This window comes from Cyphellophora attinorum, assembly GCF_001299255.1.
Source record: "Cyphellophora attinorum strain CBS 131958 chromosome Unknown Contig11, whole genome shotgun sequence".
NCBI classification, from domain to species: Eukaryota; Fungi; Ascomycota; class Eurotiomycetes; order Chaetothyriales; family Cyphellophoraceae; genus Cyphellophora; species Cyphellophora attinorum.
Window position 1 is genome coordinate 560030 of NW_017253239.1, and position 22454 is coordinate 582483.

At 54.2% G+C, this 22454-nt stretch overlaps 5 protein-coding genes across 5 annotated transcripts; 2 read left to right on the forward strand and 3 right to left on the reverse strand.

The window, feature by feature from the left end:
* Positions 1–1199: 1199 nt before the first annotated feature.
* On the reverse strand, positions 1200–2852 carry AB675_10745 (Far upstream element-binding protein 1; the record flags this gene model as incomplete). Its single annotated transcript, XM_018139536.1, has 1 exon — positions 1200–2852. One exon carries the CDS (start codon positions 2850–2852, stop codon positions 1200–1202), a length of 1653 nt encoding a protein of 550 aa, XP_018000627.1.
* Positions 2853–3906: 1054 nt separating this feature from the next.
* AB675_10746 (Tryptophan synthase) lies at positions 3907–6183 on the reverse strand (the record flags this gene model as incomplete). Its single annotated transcript, XM_018139537.1, has 2 exons — positions 3907–5999; positions 6048–6183. The coding sequence occupies 2 exons, from the start codon at positions 6181–6183 to the stop codon at positions 3907–3909; spliced, it is 2229 nt and encodes a 742-aa protein (XP_018000589.1).
* An 8269-nt stretch (positions 6184–14452) lies between these two features.
* Positions 14453–16315, forward strand: AB675_10748 (uncharacterized protein; the record flags this gene model as incomplete). The annotated part of the gene is made up of 1 exon (XM_018139538.1): positions 14453–16315. One exon carries the CDS (start codon positions 14453–14455, stop codon positions 16313–16315), a length of 1863 nt encoding a protein of 620 aa, XP_018000814.1.
* Positions 16316–18390: 2075 nt separating this feature from the next.
* Positions 18391–19970, forward strand: AB675_10749 (Fructose-2,6-bisphosphatase; the record flags this gene model as incomplete). The annotated part of the gene is made up of 5 exons (XM_018139539.1): positions 18391–18543; positions 18591–18942; positions 18989–19076; positions 19125–19182; positions 19233–19970. 5 exons carry the CDS (start codon positions 18391–18393, stop codon positions 19968–19970), a joined length of 1389 nt encoding a protein of 462 aa, XP_018000762.1.
* Positions 19971–20652: 682 nt separating this feature from the next.
* Positions 20653–22056, reverse strand: AB675_10750 (uncharacterized protein; the record flags this gene model as incomplete). The annotated part of the gene is made up of 3 exons (XM_018139541.1): positions 20653–20847; positions 20874–20999; positions 21109–22056. 3 exons carry the CDS (start codon positions 22054–22056, stop codon positions 20653–20655), a joined length of 1269 nt encoding a protein of 422 aa, XP_018000782.1.
* Between the last annotated feature and the right edge of the window lie 398 nt (positions 22057–22454).

The following is a 22454-nucleotide window of genomic DNA, read 5'->3' on the forward strand; positions in this document are numbered from 1 at the left end:
CAGCCGCCACACGGCGCACTTCATGCGCATGCGGCTCTGACTTCATGTCAATGTACATGATGCAAACACAGTCAGTCTATAGCTACGATCAATCATAAACATCGCCCCATCGGATAGCAGTCTATGCTATCTTGACATGGCATCAGCCTAGCGGAATGCCGAGCTCATTCCCTGGAGGGAAGGAAGAAAGTAAGAAGTCAAGGGAGAAGAGAACGACTTATATAACCTCGTTCCTCGACAGTGAAGATCTAGGCAGACGCGAAAATGACTCGATCTGGACGCATTCACTGTGTATACTACTGGGTGCATGATTCGAGGGGCGATGAGTGAATGTACGTGGACATGTTGAAGCAAGTGGTGGGTTGAAGGTGAGGTAAGTTCGAGCTTCATTTCAGAGCACGGCGAAGCGCGCCTGCAGTGACAACATCGACTTCAAGTGTAGGAAGGTGCGATGAAGGCCGCCCCATTAGGCAGATACATATCGTGGGTACGGAATGAGTCAGTACGCAAACTTATCGACGGGAGACTACGCGATTACGACAAAACAGGCATGCAAAGCGGAAGGAACGAAACACTGTGAATGGGTTAATTGGAGCGACTACCTGCGAATGCTCGGACTGCATTACACATGATCTGCGCTCCAGCTGACCATGATACCCAGATGCAGCCTTTGATGCAGATGCCGGATTTATGTACATCTTTCCATAATGTCAGCGGCCTTGCTCACTCCTGTGCCTTTCGCAAGTTCCCTATGCATCGCCAGGCGGCCCTATGGCGCCACCAAACATGCCTTCCGTCGTCGGTTGTTTCCGCATGGTTGCATCGGAGCGCAGAAGCCTGCCATACTCTGAACACGTTGTAGCTGTCACTCCTTCCATAGAAACCCTGTTGTTATGCTGTGTGCATATCGCTTTCACCCGCATGCGAGGTCAAAATCTGCTCAAGCCTAGCCAATGATTCCGATCTAGCAGCCAAGTCTCGCTGTCCTGACATGAAACGACTAGCGTGAGGTCTGGCGAGGAGGCCGTGGTGTAGAGCGCTGTAGTGCTAGACATGCGCTGCGCCGATGCGATCTCTGAATCGGCCTGCGAGAGCGATGAACCATGAAAATCTGCTTCGGCGCTCGGGACGTTGTGGAGCGCAGCGATGGCCTTCATCAAAGTAGAATTTGTCCGGCGTGATGATGCTCACAGAACACCTCAACGCTGCTCGCCAGGCTGTTGGCCCTGAGCCTGCTGCTGAGCAGCGACAGCAGCATACCACATAGCAGCGTAGTTCTGGTAGCCACCATAAGCAGCATAGGGATCTTCACCACCAGCGGCAGGAGCTTGCTGAGCAGGGGCAGCTGCAGCAGCGGGGTATGCGGATTGACCAGGATAAGGGTTGGGGTTGGCATAGTCACCACGACTCTCACGCCCGCCACCGCCACCACCGCCACCTCGACCCCGAGCCTCAGCAGCATCGACCTTAGCAAGAATAGCGCGCTTTGCAGCCTCAACAGCATGACGGGTACCGATCAGGCCGATCTCACGCTCGACATCACGACCACTAGGCGGAGAGACGTTGATCTTGCAGCCAGTAGAGTTCTGCATGTCGCGGATGGTTTCGCCGCCTTTGCCGATGATCATGCCAACAGAGTCGCCAGGAACCATGATGCTGTCGTTGATCTTCTCTCCAGAGTCTTGATTTGATTCGCGACCACGGTTGCGCAACTCCTTGACACTGATACCTTTCTGGTCACTCTCGACGATCTCCATGATGAGGTCTTTCGCATGGGCTTGGGACTGAGGGCTGCCAATGAGGTTGACTGGGCGCATGCCATTGACGCTCTGAGCCTCAGCGGTGATGTTGACGTGGCAGCCGCTACGGTCTTGAAGATCTTTGATCGTCTCACCTCCACGACCGATGATGAGACCCACGGTGCGATCGGGAACGAGGATCTGCAAGCTATTGCCATCTTTTGTACCTCCAGCGACCGCAGCCGCGACTGCAGTAGCACTCATCATGCCTGCGCCACCAGCTGAAGGACGACCTGCACCACCTCGACTGCGGTCAGGTGCACGGCCTCCTCCGGCTTTGCCGCCGGCCTCGTTGTCTTCAATAGCACGGAAGATTTCAGCTTTTGCAGCGGCACGGGCAGAACGTGTTCCAGAGATCTTGCAGTGGCGCTGACTACCTGCGGTTTCAGGACCATCCATGAATTGAACTCGAGCTCCGGTAGTGTTCTCGACACGGCGCAGGTTCTCACCAGCACGACCGATGATAAGACCAACAAGACTTTTCTCCACGGGCAGGGTCTCAGAGTCATCGTTGGCACTGTCACGACCAGGTGAGCGAGGGCCTTGGAATCCAGCAGCTGGAGAATAGTGGCCACCAGCACGACCACCGCTGCCACCACGACCTGGGGAGTACGATCGATCACGGAAGCCTCTATCATTGCCGCCTCTTCTCTCATCACGGTATGGATTGAAGTTGTCACGGTACTCATCACGCACACGAGGAGGTGAGCGAGACGGAGAGCGAGAGCGACGATAGGTGCGGCTAGCAGCTCGAGGATCATTGTTGCGTGAGCCAGGTCGATTCGGATCGTACGATTCACGGGCCTTTGCGAGCGCATCATTGAAGTTGACCTGTCCGCTGTTGACGGGATTCAGACTAGCGAGATCTACACTTCCGGAGTTGATTGGTTGTGGTAGTCCATAGGCGGCAGCACCTGGTGGCGCAGCGTATTGTGGAGGTGGAGGGTAGCCGGCACCTGGAACAGCTGGTGGAGCTCCTGGTGGTGCTTGTGATGGTGTCCCATTCTGGCGTTGAGCTGCAAGCGCAGCGAGAATGTTCTGGATGTCCGCCATGCGGAAGGTCGAATTTCAACGACTTTTCAAGCTTACTCGAGTTCGAGATGACACGCGGAAGCGAAGGCGATGCGAAAGGTTGTGGAAGTGATGATTGCTCTCAGGACTGCTCGTGCGCAGTACTGAGATGTTATCTGGGTACGCGCGATGTCGATTGATGCGATTTGAGTCTGATAATGAAAGTGCGCATGGGTGCAGGAAGGATTGATCGCGGTCAGAAGGGTGGAAGCAAGAAGGCTTTCCACAGCCAAGGCGCTAAGCAGGAGAGGACTAGCGTGTATAAAGATATGTATCACGTGATATGCTGAGATGCTCTTGCTCTCACCAAGTGACCTGTGATGAGAGAAAGCAGGGCAAGAGAAAAGCACAATCAAAGAGGCAAGGGACACCACGAGCAGGCTTCAATGATTCACAGGGAAGACAAATGTCCGGATGCTTCAAATCAAAGGAGACTGAATCTCCCTGGTAGGTTGGCCTCTGGATGGCTCGTTGAAGCTGCTCAATATGCACTTGTGGGTCATCGTACTCATGGAGGATCGGTCACGGTCCCGACAAATATGCTATCGTTGCTTCCCAGCTGGGGAGGTCGCTGATGGTACAAGGATGTATTACTGATCTCGCAGTTCTCCTAGCCAAGGAGGGCGCTGATGGTCAGAGTGGTTCCGCTGATGAAATCGACAAGCTTCAGATGAGCCTCATTTGACCGTCAGGTTGTATAGGCGGTTGAACCTCAATTTCCTGGCCAGGGAGGGCGCTGATGGTCCAGCTGTGTAGACGGTCGAATATTGATTTCCAGGCCAGGTACGGCGCTGATGGTCCAGCTGTGTAGACGGTCGAATATTGATTTCCAGGCCAAGTACGGCGCTGATGGTCCGGCTGTATAGACGGTCGAATGTCAGTTTCCTATCCAGGGAGGGCGCTGATGGTCTGGACTGGTCCTGCTGAACAAATCGACAAGCTTCAGATGAGCCTCATTTGAGCGTCAGATTGTATGAATGCTAAAGTACAAATATCCTGGCCAGGGCGGGCTCTGTATGACCCATCCCGTTAGACCTCAAAACCTCAGATCCCATCCAATCTCCGGACCTAAGACAGGCAATTCATCCGCAACACTCTGCACATCCTTGTCCCCCCTCCCGCTCAAGCATACGACGATATCCCGCTTCCTGTCCCCATCCTTGCCGATCGTCTTACTCAGTTCCATAGCTCCCCAGATAGCATGGCTCGTCTCCAGTGCCGGGATGATCCCCTCGGTCTCGCTCAACGTGCGGAAACCCCTGAACGCCTGCGCATCTGTAGCATTGACGAACTTCGCTCTGTCCGAGTCCTTCCAGCTCGACAGCTCAGGGCCCACCCCGGGGTAGTCCAGCCCAGCGGAGACGGAGTGCGTATCCTGGATCTGGCCGTGCTCGTTCTGTAAAACGTACGTGCGCACACCGTGAAGGACGCCGACTGAGCCGCCGGACAGCGTGGCGGAGTGTTTGCCTGACTCAACACCGTGGCCGCCGGCTTCGACGCCCAGGAGCTTGACGCTGGGGTCGGAGGAGAAGGGGTAGAACATGCCGACTGCGTTGGACCCGCCGCCGACGCAAGCAATAACGGCGTCTGGCAAGCGGCCAGTGAGCTGCTTCATTTGTTCTTTCGTCTCGTTGCCGATGACAGACTGGAAGGTCCGGACAATGGTGGGGAAGGGGTGGGGACCGATGGCGCTGCCAATGATGTAGTGCGTTGTGTCTAGATCCACGACCCACGCGCGAAGGGCTTCGTTGACGGCGTCGCGTAGAGTGCGGCTGCCGGCTTCGACAGCCACGACTTTGGCGCCGAGGAGCTTGATGCGGAAGACGTTCAGAGCTTGCCGGCGGACGTCCTCGGCACCCATATAGATGGTGCATTCCATTCCGAATTTGGCACAGACAGTGGCGGTGGCGACGCCGTGCTGACCAGCGCCTGTTTCAGCTATGATGCGCGTCTTGCCGAGTCGGCGGGCGAGGAGGATCTGGCCAAGGGCGTTGTTGATCTTGTGCGAGCCCGTGTGGTTGAGATCTTCGCGCTTCAGCCAGATGTTGGCACCGCCGCCGGCGGCTTCGGAGAGTCGCTCGGCAAGGTGGAGATTCGAGGGGCGGCCCATGTAGGGGTAATATGAGCGATATTCTTCCCAGAATTTAGGATCGGCTTTGGCGGCCTGGAAGCCATCTTCGAGCTCGGCGAGACAATCCATGAGGGACTCGGGGACGTACTGGCCGCCGAATTGGCCGAATTGGGCGGGAATGGCTTCGGGTTTGGGTTCCGTGCCGTTGGTGGTTGAGTTGAGGGCGTCAAGTTGGTCTGCGAGGCCTGGGCCGGAACGGTCGGCGTCTGTGACGACTTCGTCGACTGTAACGTGGTGGCCGTTGAGCCCGTTGACGGTTTTCTCGTTTGGCTCCTTGGCTCCATCCATGATCTCGACTATGCCAACTTCTCTGGTGTTGCCGTTAGAGGGGTTGGCGTCGCCGATCTTGCGGCCTGTGATCTGACTGCAGTAGTCTTCGACGGCTTTCGAGGCATTGCCGGGGTTCTCTCCAATAGTGATGACGATCTGTGAGCCGATGACCACACCTTCTGTGATAGCTGATAATGACAAGAAGTGGTCTCTTGTGCTGACGCCGAAGCCGACTGCCGCTGGGACGCCGCCAGAATACTGGTGTACGCGCTCGAGCAGCTCTGGTAGCTTGGTGTTGAGCGTGCCCGTTGCTCCTGTGACACCCATTCTCGAGACAACATATATGAAGGAATCTGCAATCTTGCACAGCAGCTTCATCCGCTTCTCTGACGTCGCCGGCGCAATGAGGGGGATGTATGAAAGACCAGCCTTTGTGCAATTGTCTCGAAACCGAACTGCCTCCTCGGGTGGCAAGTCAACCATGATGAAGCCATTGACACCCACACTCTTGCAATCTCTCAGTAGCCGATCTTCACCGTACCGCATTACTGGGTTGAAGTAGCCCATGAACACCACCGGCACTGTGAGCCCTCGCGACTTGGCAATCGTGACCTGCTCAAGGGCGTTTGTGATAGTGGCGCCGTTCTGAAGTGCGACATTGTTCGACTTCTGTATCGTAGGACCATCTGCGATGGGATCTGTGAAGGCGAGACCAAGCTCTATGACATCTGGGAGACGTCAACATGTTTTCTAGAGATCCGAGAGGAGGGACCGACCAACACCGCCCCGCTGCATGCCCAGCATGATGTCTGGGGTCTCCTCAATGGTAGGATATCCATGAGTCCAGTAGCCCACGAGGGCACTCCGTTTCTCGGCCTTTGCCTTCGCGAATGCTGCTTTGAGACCGTCCATGTTGAATGTATGAGAAGATCGATGGGAAGCAGACGAGTAGGACCAGGCGTTGACTTTTGTACGCCAATATTGAGTCAGAACGTGCTTGTCCTAGATGTCCTGCTCGTGTACTGGTGTGCTCCTGCCAGGTAGTTCGAATTATTTGTCGGCCAAAATTATCATCGATTTACCCGTCCCTGCATTAGCGGATTGGCTCGCAGTCTGGAGCGGGCTGTCAATCGTGGGGTCGTGCAGTGAAAAAATCCTGTCGTCATACACGCTGTGGCCGCCTAAGGTGATTGCGTCATTTTGTCATTTATTCTACTTGATCGAGCTGTCCTCGGCCCGTGTCAACGGCAAACGTTCCGGCTTCATTCCTATATTCCTAAAGGCACTACCATATCAAGTATGAGGCGTCAGTATCGAGATTGCGCCGATGAAGCTGAGATACCGGACAGGCTGCCTTTCGGAGTCATAAAGACGTGATGTCCCTTGGACGAGAGTTGCGGAGTTGAAAGACCTCCCACACCTGCATTTATATTGGGCCTCTCCAGACCGGTTGACACCAATATAATGTCTGAAGATATTCTTAGGATGTAGCACTAGACGTAGAAGTGACGCGCCTTCGAAGGCAGAATTCATGAGTTGAGCGTCAATAGGAGATGGCTTGATCGTCAAAGCAGCGTGAGTTGAGCGTCAGAACAAAATGACTTGATCGTGAAATACCTAGGTAAGTCTTGCTTGCGGTATACGCAGGACGAAATCTCGATAGTACAGCACCCTCCCTGGCCGAGGACATCCACGATCAATGGTTCCTACGATCTGACCTACCAGTAACGCTCAAGTAACGCTCATCTCAAAACTGCCAATCCGTCAACCAAACAATTTCCATCCTGCAGCGCCCTCCCTGGCGTAGCCATCCAAGGACCACGATCGAGGTTCGTGAGAGCACTTGCCAGACGAATTTACCGCAGGGTTCCAGTGTGGCCGTTTTCACAGCATGAGTCGAAGTCGCTTTCGTTCTCATACTCGGATACTTTATCTGTCGGGGTATCTTTCGTATCTCGTCACCACCTCCTTTGCCCGTCATACATAAGTGTGTCCTCTTAGCGAGCACCGTCTCCAGGGTGTACCTGTCACATGTGTACCCATGCACTCGTTCCAGTTCCAACCCACCACCCCGTCAGTCTCCAGCATCAACATCGTCCCACCCTCCCTGCACCATCAAATAATCTCTAACCCTCTCCTTCGTCCCGCCCAACACACTCCCAAGCGCCTCTGCCCACTGCTCCTCAATGATCGCCACCTTTTGCTTCAGCTCACTTGTCAAAACGCCTTCCTGCTTCCGCCTATACTCATCCCAGTCGCTATGAGCCGACTGCCCGACACCCGTCTCGGCCTTACGGCACTCAGCCAACAGCCTCGCCGTCTTCACCTCGTGGAGCAGACAATGAAGATTCACTTGCCCTTCAATGAACTGGTAGGTGCTCTTTTCAGCATGATCGAGGAGTGTGTATAGATATTGTTGTGGGAATTGGTAGTAGGTCGGATTCTCAAGATACTCGCCCTCAGGTATCTGCAACTGGTCCCAGTTCTGCACGTCACCATATTCGGAAAGCTTGTGGATTAGCTCGAGCAGATTTGGCGCAATGTCCCAGAATGCAGAGCTCTGCAACTCCACTCCACGCCGGACGTTATCTTCGACAATATCGTAAAGCTGCTGGTGGCGTTGCAGCGATTCGGCGCAGGCGGTCTGGTATCGGTCGTGGTTGTCTCGAGCGAAGAATGCTTCCGTTTCGCGGACTTTGTCGAGATTGTTGGCTTGGTGGTACGGAAGGACGACAATGTCTTTGTACTTGTCATTTCGCAGGGTAAGGAGTTCGAAGATTTCCTTTTGAACCGTTTCGCGGGTCTCGAAGAGCCATTTGAGCTGGGTGAGATATTCGAGGAGCTCGGGGGTGTCGTCGCCCTCTTGTTGGGCTCGGTCGGGATTGTGTTCTTGGGCGTCGGACGTGATCTTGGAGGTCAACTCGGCGATTGAAGTGTTTAGCTTCACCAGTCTGTCATTGAGGAGGTCGTGAAGGGGATTTATTACTACGTCTTGCAACATGGAAAACTCGGCTTGCAGGGTGTCCTTCTCGGCAGAGAATTCATCGTGACGTAGCGCTTCTTCGGCTTCAGCAGCTTCGGCGTAGGTGATCGAGCCGTCTGCAATCTGCGATTGTATGTTGCTCTTGAACGCTTTTCGACCTTCTGCAACCCTCGAGCCGTGTTCGTTGCGCAGCGCTTCTGTTCCTAGCTGCTGCCGAGTTTTGCGACTCCTAATCTCGCTTAAGTCTGATAGACTGCGTACAGCTAGTCGATAGTCAGCAAGTTGAGGATGTGCGTTGTTTACGGCTGGATAGTGTCGAGGGTATGGCGGAGGCAAGGTGATGAATCTCGAGATGTCCATCAATCCAGGAGTAGGCGCCCAGGTAGCACTGTCGCGACTCGGGTTTCGCTCCTCATCGTAGAAGCCAAAAGAAGCCGGATCCACCTTCTCTTGCGGATATTCGTCTTGGCTCATCATGCCTGCAGAGGGAGGAATTTGTGTTGGCGTATTGTTCACCTCTGCCATCGAGCCTATGAGCGTAGTGGAAAGGCCCATATACTTCGATTCGCGCTTAGATCTTCTGACTCGCGGGCCATCGCCTTGAGAGCCGCCAGTCTGAGATTCCCACCATCGGCTCGAAGCACGTCCTCTGGAGCTCATCTCATCTTGGCTCATGCTGGCTATGGGAGAAAGTGCAGGCTGGTAGTCTTTCCTCTCCTGAGGCTCCTGTCGCGATTTGCCGTCCGTACCAGTATTCCGACCGCTCTGCAATGCCTTTGCGACGGCAGGATCATTTTCGTCGAACATTCGCTGACGAATGCGAAGAATGTCTACTTGGCGTGCGCCGGAATAGTGCTTCAACCTGAAGACAGATTCTGCGACTAGGTAGTCTGCGAACGCTTGTAGGCGTTCCTCGTTAGTTGTTGCTCGCGCCTCCTTCTCGAGGAAGTTATTGTGTCTCTTCAACGAGTCGGCGGCAAACGTTTCGCCAACATCACGATCGAAGTCGGGCAGGGATGCGTTGGATGACGGCAGTATGCTTTGAGCCGAGGCAGGCGCCTTCTGACTTAGCGGAGGTGTTGGCAGACCTCGACCAGTATTGTGTTGCGAGCTCCCTGTCTGCAGCTTGTGCATCCGCATTATCGGTGAGCGTGGTGAGTTCAGCTGGCTCGATTGCAACGGTGACGGCAGTCCTGCCGCTCGCTTCGAGAAGCTTGCTGCGCGACTGCTTGACGGCCTCTCGTTCTCCTCCACGAAGCGTGTCCCTCTGCGATGCTCCATTTCCGCACCGTCCGAGAACTGTCCTGGAGAGTTGACTACGGCTCCAGCTTGCATTGCGGCGGCCCAGGCTGCGGATCGATCGCGAGGGACGTAACGCCTGCCGTGTCCGGAGCTGATATGCTTTTGCGTATACTGCGCCTTTCACGAAGCCCTTTGGTGTACGAGTCTCTGACAGCCGCACTTCTGGCCAGCGTGCCGCCAGAACGAGGGGTGTGTTCAGCAGGATCAGACTGTCTCCGACCGGCGGGTGCCACGTCATTATCAAGGTTAGTCGTCCGGATTTGCAGTGGTACAAATGGACGTGTCACTGGGTGCATGGGCTGTTCCTCCGTCCAACCTGCCGGCGTCGGTGGCATAGGGCTGAGCATAGGCGGCTGTAAGGGGACACGGTAAGACTGGCTATGTCGTGTTACACCAATTGAAGCTTTTGACTGGCTGTCAAGACTTGAGGCACTTTGTGATCTGGAGGCCGCTGGTGGCGGACCTGGGGGTGGACCAGGCAGTGGGACACCGGCACGCCACACCTGAGCATTGGAGCCTGATTCCGAGGGCTCCTTACTTGGTGCTCCGGAGCTAGCATTCGAGATCGCCCCAGCTGAGGCTGCCCTTCTCGCAGCTGGCGGTTGTGCATCGGCAATGTTCATATCTAGATTTGACCTGTAGTTGAAGCCATTGTGAGAGTATCCTTGCGACTGTGTTATGACCTGAGAAAGACCTGAGACAGAAACAGGTCTTGCTCGCCCAGCAGACGCGATACGATGTGCTTCTAGCCCTCGCGGCGGCGGAGGAGGTAATTGCATTGCAGACGAACTACTGTGCGGTATTGACGTGGGATCTCTCACCGTACCCGGCGTCAGAGCTCCTGTTGTGGTCGTTGGGGTCGAGACTTGGGAAGGCACTGCGGAAGAAACTGTCGAGTGTGCCGAATGCGACGTCTCCGCGGGCGACAGAACTGTATTGATACCAAAGTTATTGGCAGGACCGTTCTGGGGCGGTGAGTAGGGCGGAGGAGGCTGAGCAATGCCATCTGTTCCACCATCAGCACAAATCACTTCTCGTCTTACTATACCTGGGGTAACCATACTGTCGGGGTCCGCACGTTCGTTCTGTGAGGGACGGCGGGTGCCACTGGCCCACTCGGAAGGATTGTAGGGCACATTGTAGACGCGACCTGCCATTTGACCTGGCGAAGGACCTCTTGAACTGCTCCCTGGGACGGGAGAGTAAGGCGTGTGCGACTGGACGACGAACGGACTCGATAAAGAGGTCGTCGAGAGCGGTGTCGCGGTGGGCAGTATATGACCCGAAGTGCCAGGCGCGAGATTCGTCGTCAAGGACGGCAGTCTCGACCCATAACCTCGCCGCGGAGGAGCTGAGACGGCGGGACCATCGCCTGTGCGAGGTGGTGGAGGAGGGGGAGGAGGGACTCCGGTGACAGGGCTGGCTTCATATCGATCTATGCCAGCACCTGCTGAGCGGTGACTAGGGACGCGTTAACCAACACGATTTAGATCTGAGCGATGCAGGGACCCGTATGCATACCTAAACATGTCTGCTTCTTCCGGACCATTGGGAGAAATAGCAAGACCTCCACGAGGCGTCTAAGCGCCCGATTTGGTTCATCTGTAGTAAGTCTTCGCTGAGCTGACTGTCCGTCACTGAAAAGGGCGACACAGGCGCATGGCGGGCTGCTTGTGGGCGGGACGAAGGACACTGGAAAAGGAACGGATGGGGCGAGAACAAGATGAAACGGATCGCAGTCAGGACGTGGGGAGCGAATGAGAAGACCTGTCAAAGGCAACAAATAGCTGTGATTCTATTTCGGCATCTCGACCTGCATGATGAGCGTGGTTCTTCGCTAGAGGCTCACCATTCACGAGGTCCTGCATAAGAACGAGAAGATCTAGGTGCGGCGGCTACTAAGGCCGCCTTATTGGCTATTTTGAGCAGTTGCGACGGGAGGCATCGCGGCCAAAATAAAGCCCGGCTGCCAAGACTAGCCAGCGGAAAGCTTCTCCGAATTTCAAGATTTCAGATTTCGTGGAATTTCGAGAAACTGCATATCATCAGTGATTCCACATTACTTCGTACTTGATCTGCGGCGACGCCAGAAGCCCTCATGGTCCAGATTCGCCGATTAGGACGCGCTGACGGCTTGTCTATCGCCGCGGTCGTCTGCTGTTTGCGACGATGAGAAATGACCACGGCGAAGGACCCAGTGTGCTCCAGATGTTCTCAGTTGTACTGCTCAACCTGGACCGCCTGACGACGTGACCAGAATTCGGTCTCATGGGATCACTGATTATATGTGAGTACCATCCAACCCTTCACGGCCACCACGGCCACCAAGGATGACACTGCATACCACAAACAAACTAGAGTCTTTGACCTCTTCGGAGGAATGAAACTTCTATTGCTTTGCACGTCAGTCTGATATGGAAGACATACCAAACTCGGATCACGCCTGACCGTCGAAGCAACGGCTAACGAGCGCAGTCTAGGTCCATTTAAAACTACGACCAGAACGACCAAGTGCCTGTGAGTGACGCCCTCCTACCAGATCCTTTCCCGATGATGCTTTTTCAATCATATATACGCAAGGAATTACCGGCGGAGGCCTTCGGGTCCTTGAAGATATCAAATGGCTTTTTCTGAGGGATTACTGCACACTCAACACATACCGGCGCGTTGGCACGAAGCAGACTGCTGACGAAGAACAGTTTTAGGGAGACCGTCAACGTTACGACTGGAATGTTATCGTCAAGAGGTACGGGAACAAGCGATTTTTCTGTCCGCACTCGAATGATGAATGGCACTGGGCGCCGAGAGCACAAAATTGTGTCTCGTCATGATTGGAAAAGCCCTTTTGCGGCAGGCCTAGAAAACCTCGCCCACTGATCGCAATCCTCCCAACCCATTACCATGATCACCACTTTCGAGAGCTGCGACTGACGGACGGTCGACAGACTAATATGGACCTGGCAGAGTTCTATTCTTCACGGTACGTGGTCCCGGCAGTCGTTCCTCTCCTCTCACAAGATGAGCCCTTTAGATGACGAGTCTTATTGGGTATCGCCCATGCAGACAACATCTTTTTATACCATTCATGCATTTCTGATCTTTTTTTCACTCTCTCATAATGTCGCAATACTCGAGCGGCTCCAATGACTGACAAGATCTTAGATCGCACGCTCGCACTATCTCGTAGGTACGACATGCCCTCTTCACGCCGGCTCAGCAACCCTCTCCATATGATGAATCGACGCAAACAAAAGACAAGCATATGTCCAAGCCTCAGGTTCTACCTCTGGCGGAGACGAGACTGTCCTGCCTGAACCTTCGACAACACCTACCAAGTACCTCCAGCGTTCACCATGACGGTTGGCTGACTTTTGGACCAGGCCATCATCCCGAAAACTACCACTCGTAGTCCCGTAGCCGGTATGTGCTTCCCCTTCTCGATCTGATGCCCAGATGTACCCCTTCCATACAATGATGATTTACTCTATTATCACGACGGTCAACGCAGCCACTCAAAGAGATGGCATTGACGACCACCAGCCTGTGACAGGGCTTAGATCTGAACTTTACTTTCTTACTGCGAACTTACTCGTACCTCATTTCTGCCAAGTCAGCTTTACTAACGACTATGGCGTACAGGTTTGGTCGTGTCGAGCTTGAAATGTTGGGAGTGCATGTGTTGGCTGTGGGGGCGTTGAAGAATAGCGGATGGGATCTGCGGATGAGATCTATCTACATAGATCGTATGTAGTTTGGCACGAAGCTCCGACATGTAATGAAATCGGGTCGAGTGTATATCTATCTAGATCTCCTGTCGATATGGCTCGTACTCACTGCACAATGATGGTCCTCTCCCTGTGACCAGATAGCATACTTGCGAGGGACGTAGCGACCAATGATCATGGTAATTGATCGTGTCAGCAGAGAATGGCAGAACTGTGTAGTGGCTACGGGCTGAACACCGCGGGCAAAAAGTCAGCACAGTCTTTGCAAGGAATGGCCGCTGTGAGGCAGCCACTGCTCGAGATCGCAAGTCGACCTGTCAGAAGACGCCAGCGCCAGCGCATGATTTTCTGTCAGTACAGACGTGCGATCATGTTTGTGCTCCTCGCACGGACCCTACCTGGACGAACGGCTATTTCTTGGGTCGTGACTTCTCGAAATCTGCTGCATTGATGAGCATGGCTCGCTTCTCGTAGAGCGTGCGGTGTACACGATGTCCATCTGACTGATCTGCCGACAACAATGTCGCCCAGGATAGCTTCTTGCACAAGGAGATCTTCCCAGCAAGACGAATCACGCTTTCATGCTCGTCAACGTACCTACCGTTCAAGGGTCGAAGCGTCCAAGAGATGAGTCGAGCATTCTGTAGTCAGGAAATCGTGCCCCAAGGCGTGCTCACATTCACTTGCCCTCCTCGATAGTGAATACGCCAGGCCCACCGCACCTACCTTTCCATAGCTTCTCTGAACATTTGCATGTCCATGGTACTCGAGCACCGACTGAGAAGATTCCGCACATCGCTACCCGGTCGCGTGCCCCGGTATTGTGGCAGACCAGGTCGATCTGGAGCGGGTGCCGCTCAGTGTCACTGGAGAGCCCGTTTGCCTCGAACCATTTTGAGAATTTCCCCACTGTTTTGCTCGGTACCTGTGCACTCGCGCAGGCTTCGGGTCACTGGCAGAAGAATCGCCGCCGGCGTTGTCGAGATTGCTGTTGCTGGTCGATACTCGTGGACTCTGGTGAGGGCGACGATATTGCCGTCGTTGATCTGTGGATCGCTGACCATACCTCCAGGGAGGGCTCTGACCTTCGTAGTTCAGGCCTGCACGAACCCGGCATTGCCGACCAGCACCACCAAATCCTACCGCTACCTCCCAACCTCGACCGCATACCATGGCGTACGGCGGCTACTCATACGTCCGCTTCAAGCGAACACAGCGCATATTTCGAGATGCGAGACAACAAGCCAACCCGTTCGGTCAAGCCAGTGCCATCCGGGCCATTCTTCGTGAAGGCCGAAACATTCGAGGAGCTGCGGTCCAGCCATACAGTCGTTTTCGACATGACGGCATAATCGAAGAGAGTGATGAAGATGATGTCGATTACACCCCCGGGCAAGAAGGCTTTAGTACTCCGAAGAAGTCTGTCAAGCCAAAGACACCGAAGCGAAAGGCCGAAGGACTGACAGGGTCTGAGCGGCGTGCAAAAGCTTCGAAGAAGGAGTTCACCGAGGAACTGACGAAAGAAGAACGCAAGAGCTGCAAGATCGCCTTTGTCAGTTTCCAATTCACATCTGAGGCTGCAAAGACAGTTCTCAGAGATCTGGCTATTCGGCACAAGAATGATGTCACGGACATCAAGCCGCGGAAGGTCGATGAGGCGGACTTGAATGGGCAGACGTACTTCGAGAAGCTTGATGAAGAGGCCGCTCTGGTCGATAATCATGGAGGGCGAGCATTGAGAAATCGCAAGGTCGCCAATTTGATCAATGATTCCAGAGAGCTCGATAGCCGCAGCCAATCTCCGCAGTCCGACGACGATACTGCCCAGGTTCCGAAGAATAACAAGTCTGCAGTAACGGCCAGCAGGACTCAAGATCAAGATATGGACATCGAGAAGTGGGAGCCAGTCGCAGGTCTCGACCCACGCGTGGAGTGCAAGAAGTGCCATAATTTTGGCGTCGGGTGTGTATGCCACCTGGCGTTGGCCCCGAAAGCTCGACAGCTTCCATCCATTGTTGCTAAGACGCCTCGAAAGGACAAGAAGAAGGCCAAGGCGAAGAAGCCCAGCCGGAAGGGCAAGGATCGTGCCGACTCTCCTGATGAACCCAACTTTCAGTCCGGCCTGGTAACACCGCCTCGGACAAACTCCCATGCTTCAAACTGGAATGGAGGTCCTTCGTCGTCAATGTCACCAACTCCAGTGCCATCTTTGCCGCAAGAAGCACAAGTTTGGGGTCCACAATTCTACCACGACGAGGATCAAGAGGTCGATCGCATCTTCAGATTTGAGGCGGCAGATAGTGCTGGTAGTAACGAGCGGAAGACGCTGACTGTGATCGTTGTGCCTGACGATGATGGTCTGTTCCACCTCGCAACACGCTGGACGCATCCCATCTCCTTCAAGAGCTATCCCAGAAACTGTCACTTCTGCGCCAATCCAGCTTTGGGAGTGTGGGGTCAAGGGGAGCGAACTGTGGCCTTGCGACGGCATCCAAATAGTGCGCAGTTTCAATATCTTGAGGTCGGTCCAGGGCCTCGTAGACCACCGACTCAGATGTGTCTGTTCTGCTCGGTCCAGAGATTGCATATCATGTCCTGCCGTAGCCACAGCTACTCCAGACTTGATCTCGGCGATCCAGAGGCTTTTGAGGAGCGCCGCAAGCTTTACGGTGAACAGCTGCTCGACCGTCACGGCGAGCACCGCGGCAACAAATTAGAGTTGGATCCATGCAGCATCTGTACCCAGCCAGCAATATATCGATGCTGCGCCGAGCAAACCCTCGATAAGTTGCGCAAGCCTCTTTCGACACCAAACCGACATGGCTGTGGACTGAAGGTCTGCTCGAATTGTCGCAATATCTTACAGACGAGGTTCCCGAACGCTAAGCTCAAGTATCGCAAGCTCCGAAAAGCCTTTGACGAATACTTCAAGGAGCATCCTGAGCGCCAGGAAGGAACTCTTCGGAGAGACGTTATCTTCATCTGCCATGATAGTTTGCTGGAGCGAACATTCGCTAAAAAAGGCCAGAAATGAAGAACCACAGATTGCGAGCGCTATGCCCATGGCTTGTGGAGGGACGGGCTAGAGCCTGGGCTGTTGCAGGGTTGCGAATGCTGTCAACGGTCAGACTGGTTGTGCTGAGCTTATAGATCGGCCGGAGACCATCTTATTGGAGGGTACCAGAGCCTCCGTTGCGAGCGAGCAGGCGACGCGATGCGGCAGCACGGCAGACGCTCTAGGGTACGGCAAGCCTGAGTTGGTATGTCAGGGTTCTGCGTAGTGGTGCGTCCATCAATGGCGCTTACGGAGCCTTCGTTCGTCGGGCGTCTGCTTTGCCTGTGAAGGTGAATTCCAGTCCTTCGCATAAGGCCTTCAGAAATAGTCGCTGTCGAACTCGGATGCTAGAATGGTCAGCATCCTTCCATGACAACTGCTCAAGATATCCGGCCTGTGACAAAGATCCTTTGCCCTTTGTGAATGAATAATGAATTGTGGTGATGATGGCTTGCTTGAAATGTTGTAGATTCTGGCAGGTAGTGAAGTACGTAGAGAGAAGGCGGGAACGGCCGCAGCTTCATTACAAACGCGTTTGATAAGGCAACAGGCCCTGATTGCCCCGCAGTGATAAGCCTGCCAGTGCTCTATATGCCAGTCTGTTCACCTGTGAGCTAGCAAGACAATGGGTACCTTGTCCAAGACCATTTCCCTCGAAAACATTGATCCTCGAGGCTCTCTTCCATCAGCGTTACACCAGCTCGGAGCTGCGAGAGCGAACACATCATCTGCTGCGCTTTTCCTCAGCGATTCCGATCAATCCCGAAGCCCAAACACCGGTTGCCCGTCCATAATCAGGTTGAACCATTAAGCGTCTCAGGCCGTTGATAAAGGTAAACACCAGATGCTCAAACAAGGAAACGTGTTTCGATTGCTGACAGCAATGAAGACAGGACACCATCAGCCGCTGACGAACAAGCCTAGAACGAAGGCCTGCCAGGGCGTCCTCCCGGACTGCCGTTGGGGCTGCTCGAGTCGCTGTGCCCCTGTCATTGAGCGGTGCTGCATACAAGCCCCCACCAAGCAAAGAAGTCTTGTGCACGGTCGAAATGGCGGCAACAGAGTACCAGCGCAGTGCCGCTTCGGCGTCCACATGGGCAGTCAAGAACGTAAGTGAGCTGTCATGATGCTTGACTCTTGTTGCTCGTGAGGCGCTCATATCCGCCCCTGGAATGAACACGCCCAGGCCAAGGACGTCCGGGTCCAACGGAAAGCATTTCCCCATGCGAGGAGCGGCCGCCCCAGTCGATATCACATGAACATGGCGAGTCGTCCTGGCGGCCCTGTCGCCTCGAAAGGCAGCTTGCTCGAACAGCGGTCCTCAACGAGCGTAGTCGAAGCCGAGGAGACCCTTTTTGAGGCAACGTCTGGAGCAGGCGCTGGGCCCTGCGAACGCCCCGGTTCAGCGGGAAGCCCAGGCATTCCACGAGAAAGGGTCCGAGGCTCGCACCCACCATCATCGATTGGTGGGAGGGATTTGCGGGGACGACACAGAAAATGCCGTTCCTAAATACTCCGACCTGCATGCACAATGATGAGCAGCTTTCGTTGTTGAACGTCCAACAGCAGATTCTGCGCTGTCCGCTGGTCAGGTGACATCGACGAAAGTACCGCTGTGGCCAATTCGGCGCTGAGATATTCGCTATATGTATATTGAGGTCGCAGAGCAGCGCATGGTGTCATTTCCGAGGACAGAACGATAGCACGCGTGCTGTATGGCGAGGCAGGCATCGTGGAGTTGCCGAAAACACAACAGCCAAGGAAAGGGCACTGCACAGAGAAGTAGTGATCTTGTGCACAATGTTAAAGCCCAAGATTGCTGTGACTCAGCATGGCAAGAATGAATCGGCAAGTTCACCTTCTCCTGGCGTTTGAGGAAGTGTTGCTGGGATGTGGCTGTTGGCATATGTTGCTGGCAACCAAAGTGATACCCCTCGCGCGGCTTGAGAACAGGCTGCGGCTTGTAGGACAGTTATTTTCCAAACAGAGTCCTCCCTGGCTACAATTTCTCGACCACAACTTCTCAATCCTAAACTTCGCAAATTCGATCAATCATGTCATCAGAGTCCTCCCTGGAGGTTGGCGTCGAAATCGCCGCACAGAACGCAAAGATGATACTCGGACCCTACTCCAGCCAGCAGGAAGGTCTCCCGAACTGGATTCGCTATCATGGAGCAGTGGAGCCATTCGAGCCGGGCGAACTATTCGTACGCGTGCTTTTTGACTACTTGAATGGGGCTAACTATCTTTCTAGAGCAAGGAACAGCGCCAAATCGTCCTGGTCATGGTCGGTCTGCCAGCTCGCGGCAAGTCCTTGATCGCCGGCAAGGTCGTCAGATTCCTCAAGTGGCAGAACGTCATCGCAAAGATCTTCAACGTAGGCAGCTACCGTCGTACCGACAACCCTCATCCAGGTGCCAACTTCTTCGATACCACCAACAAAGATGGCGAGCGTGCCCGGAAAGCTGCCGCAGAAGCCGCCGTCGCCGACATGCTGGAGTGGTTCAAGGACAGCAGTAACAAGGTCGGCATTCTCGATGCTACCAACTCTACCAAAGAACGTCGCAAGTGGATCTACGACAAGATCACCGCCGCTGGTCTGCTCCGTAAGTACTGCGCCACGGCTTTTGTACTTGACTGATGGATTACTAGACATCTTCATCGAGTCTATCTGCGACGACGAGGATATCATCATGCACAATATTCTTGACGTGAAGACTACCTCTCCAGACTATGTTGGGTATGTAAATCCCCATGGCTCGGAGTTCGTTACTGACCAACCCCAAAGCCAAGATCCCGAGCTTGCTGCGAAAGACTTCCGTGAGCGCATCAAGAACTACGAGAAGGTCTATCAGTCTATCAACGGCGCGACGAAAAGGAGTATACCTACGTCAAGATCGCCAATGTCGGCAATCATATCGAAATCAACCGCATGATGGACTATCTCCAGACCCGGATTGTCTACTATCTGACCAACCTTCATATCAAACCTCGCTCTATCTGGCTTTCCCGACATGGTGAATCCGAATACAACTTGACGAAGCAGATCGGAGGAGACGCTGACCTGACCAAGAACGGACAAGCATACGCCAAGCTGCTGCCAGAGCTCCTGATCAAGTCTGGTCTTCCTACTGATGAGAAGATCGTCGTTTGGACCTCCACACTCAAGCGTACCAACCAGACCGCCAAACACGTGGTTGAGGAGCTCGGCTACAGCAAGCTGGAGTGGAAAGCCCTTGACGAAATCGATGGTGGCATCTGCGACCACATGACTTACGCGGAAATCAAGAAGAAGTACCCAGAGGACTTCGCCAGACGCGACGAGGACAAATACAACTATCGGTACCCGGGCGGCGAGAGCTACTACGACGTCGTCAAGCGTCTCGAACCAATCATCATGGAGCTGGAGCGTGGCGGAAACGTCATGATCATCACCCACCAGGCTGTTCTGCGCTGCATCTGGGCGTACTTCAACGAAACTGGCTCCGATAAGTCCCCCTGGGTCAAGATTCCGCTGCACACCCTCTTCAAGCTCACTCCGCGTGCGTACGGCAACAAGGTGGAGGAGTTCGCGTCGGGCGTCGCTGGTGTGAGCACGCATAGGCTCAAGGGAGAGGTCGAGGAGGGTGCTTAGGGGGTGGGAAGCGGGAGCGAGAGCGGGGTGGTGGGTGCTTCGGTTTTCGTTGCTTTACGAAAATCAGATTTTACGATAGCCGCAGAGGCCGCCCTGGCAAGACAGCCGGGCAGAATATGAATATCTTCTCTTCTCTCTTCTGACTCTAATATTCGTGGTTCGAACCTTCGATCTTCGTGACTTTCGCTTTTGATATCCCTCACTTCTGCTTCAGACTACGCTGACACCTGCTTCTAAGACTTTTGACTTCCAGCTCTGCAGGTCAGTGTATGTAACACCATGAAGGCCGCCCTGGTCCAGTAACCGGGGCGCATCGCAATTCCTTCTCTGTTGCCGATGTTCATGATTCCAGTCGTCAACGTGTATATCGCTCGCTTCCAATTTGTTTCGCCTGTGCTTCAGAGCCTGCTGTATCCTGCTTCTAGCATCTTTCAATTACGTTGAACCAATGCCTTCGCTTTCTGTGCCTTGACGTCAGCTTTCTCTTCCTGTACCTCCTGATATATGTGTTCAATGCCTCGAATGTCTCTACTCGATTTCTACCCAACTTTGGTTCGCAGTCAGTACCTACAGATGTCGGTGCTGGTCTCTGAGCAATTGTGGTCTTGTTTTGTACAAGTTTCTTTCCATATTGTCAAGGACTCACCTCAAAGCTTCATGCTAAATACTTCCGACACAACCCTCAAATATCCTTCACCGGAAACCCAAACAAACACTCCGGCACCGTCCTCTCCGGATCATCCAAGAACTTCCCAATATCGACCTTCGTAATATCCCCACCACTATCCTTACAACTCCTCGCATTGTTGATGATCGCCGGAAAATCCACACCCTTAGCATACTGCCCGCTGCCGAACGTGTTCTTGTTGGCGGGTTCCTGGCCCTCGAGGAAGCCTGAAAGACGGTGGTTTTGGGGTAGCCGAAGGAGAAGCAGGTGTCGCCGGTTTCGTCGGAGTTGTGGATCAGGAGTTCGGTTGGGTGCTTGGAGTCGGCGCATTTGATGCCGAGGCGTTCGATGTCGAGTTGTTCCTGGAAGGGGTCAGTCTTGAGGAATTGGTGGTAAGGGGGAGTGAGAGATGGATAAGAACGCGGGCATGGAAAGCGTGGACAGTGGACCTGACAGGAGTGGGCGACTTACAGCCTTGACAATCTGTCCCTGGAAGCTGGCGATATAGCTCGACAGCATGAAGTTCTTCATGCTATCCACAATGGTCGTCGTCAAGTCCGCCTCGCTGATCGTCAGCGGCAGCTGGATCCCGTCCGCCAGCCACCCGAATTGCGGGTTGTCCGTGCCAGTTCCGGGGTTGGCGTCGACAAAGATCTGCTTATGCTGCGCCGTCACGGCATCCTGGAAGACTTTCAGCAATTCATCCAGCTGCGCTTGAAGAGCCTCGATGCTGGGCGGGTCTTTGTTGTTGGCTTTGTCGACGTCCTTGGCGGCAGATTTGATTGTTTGCTCGGAGATCTTCTTGAAGACTTTCACAGCCGTTTTGACAGCCACCAGCTCGATGCCGCCTACAGGAATGAAGGAAATGCCAATCTCGAGAACTTGGAGGAACACGGCGGCCAGGACATCCTTGCCGGGTGTGATATCGCTGCGCAGAGTGTCGAGGTAGGCGGAGGACTTGATTTGGTCTCTAGCTGTCTGCGCAGCTTTCTTCGACCGTTGTAGGAAGTTGAACATGTTGACATAGGACTTTATGATCAAGACGACAGCGTCTGTATTGCTCGAAGTCAGAGCACTGCAGATGTTTCCTTCAGGACCAGTCGGCGCCACGCATTTTGAACCGTCGTCGAGGTTCGAGCAATCGAAGTCGAAGGCGAAGAGTCGATGGCCTGCCACGAGCTCGTTGGGAAAGTTGGGCCTTCCATCAAGAAGGCTCAACGTGTCGAGGATGACATTCCCGGCTCCTGCAAGGTTGAACGTAGTCCTGACTTGGTTGTGATCTCCGCTTGAATCGGGATCGTTGCAGGGAGGTTTGGCCTGTCTGGCGAACAGTCGTGGACGGTCGGGAATAGAGACATCATGAGCTTGAGCGAGTAGCGATAGGCACAAAGGGGAGACAATGAGATGATGGAGCCGCATGATTGCTCAGAACGTGGTTTGGGAAGGACGTTGAGCGGATGAACCGATACGCGCTTGTCCTGCTGTCGTTGCCAGGAGAGGATATATGAGGTCCAGCGGGTCGGAGGCCGTCCGATCGCAATTCCAGCATTGCATTTTGTCCCTGAGTCGGCGCCATCCTTGACCATTAGCAGCAGCACTTGCATAGCCAAACCTCAGCACTAGACATCACGCCAGTGCTTCGGCCGCTTGGCCCCAAGTAATCTCAAGCTGGACGAGCTCAGCCAAATATAGCCAAGGGCTTCAGAAGGCACGGATGCGCTTGGAGTTGTTATATGCGTAGACGGGATAGGTAGTACCAGCCTGCTTCCCCATTGGGTAATTTGCGGATGTCCTAAGCGATGGGGTCTGTTATATAA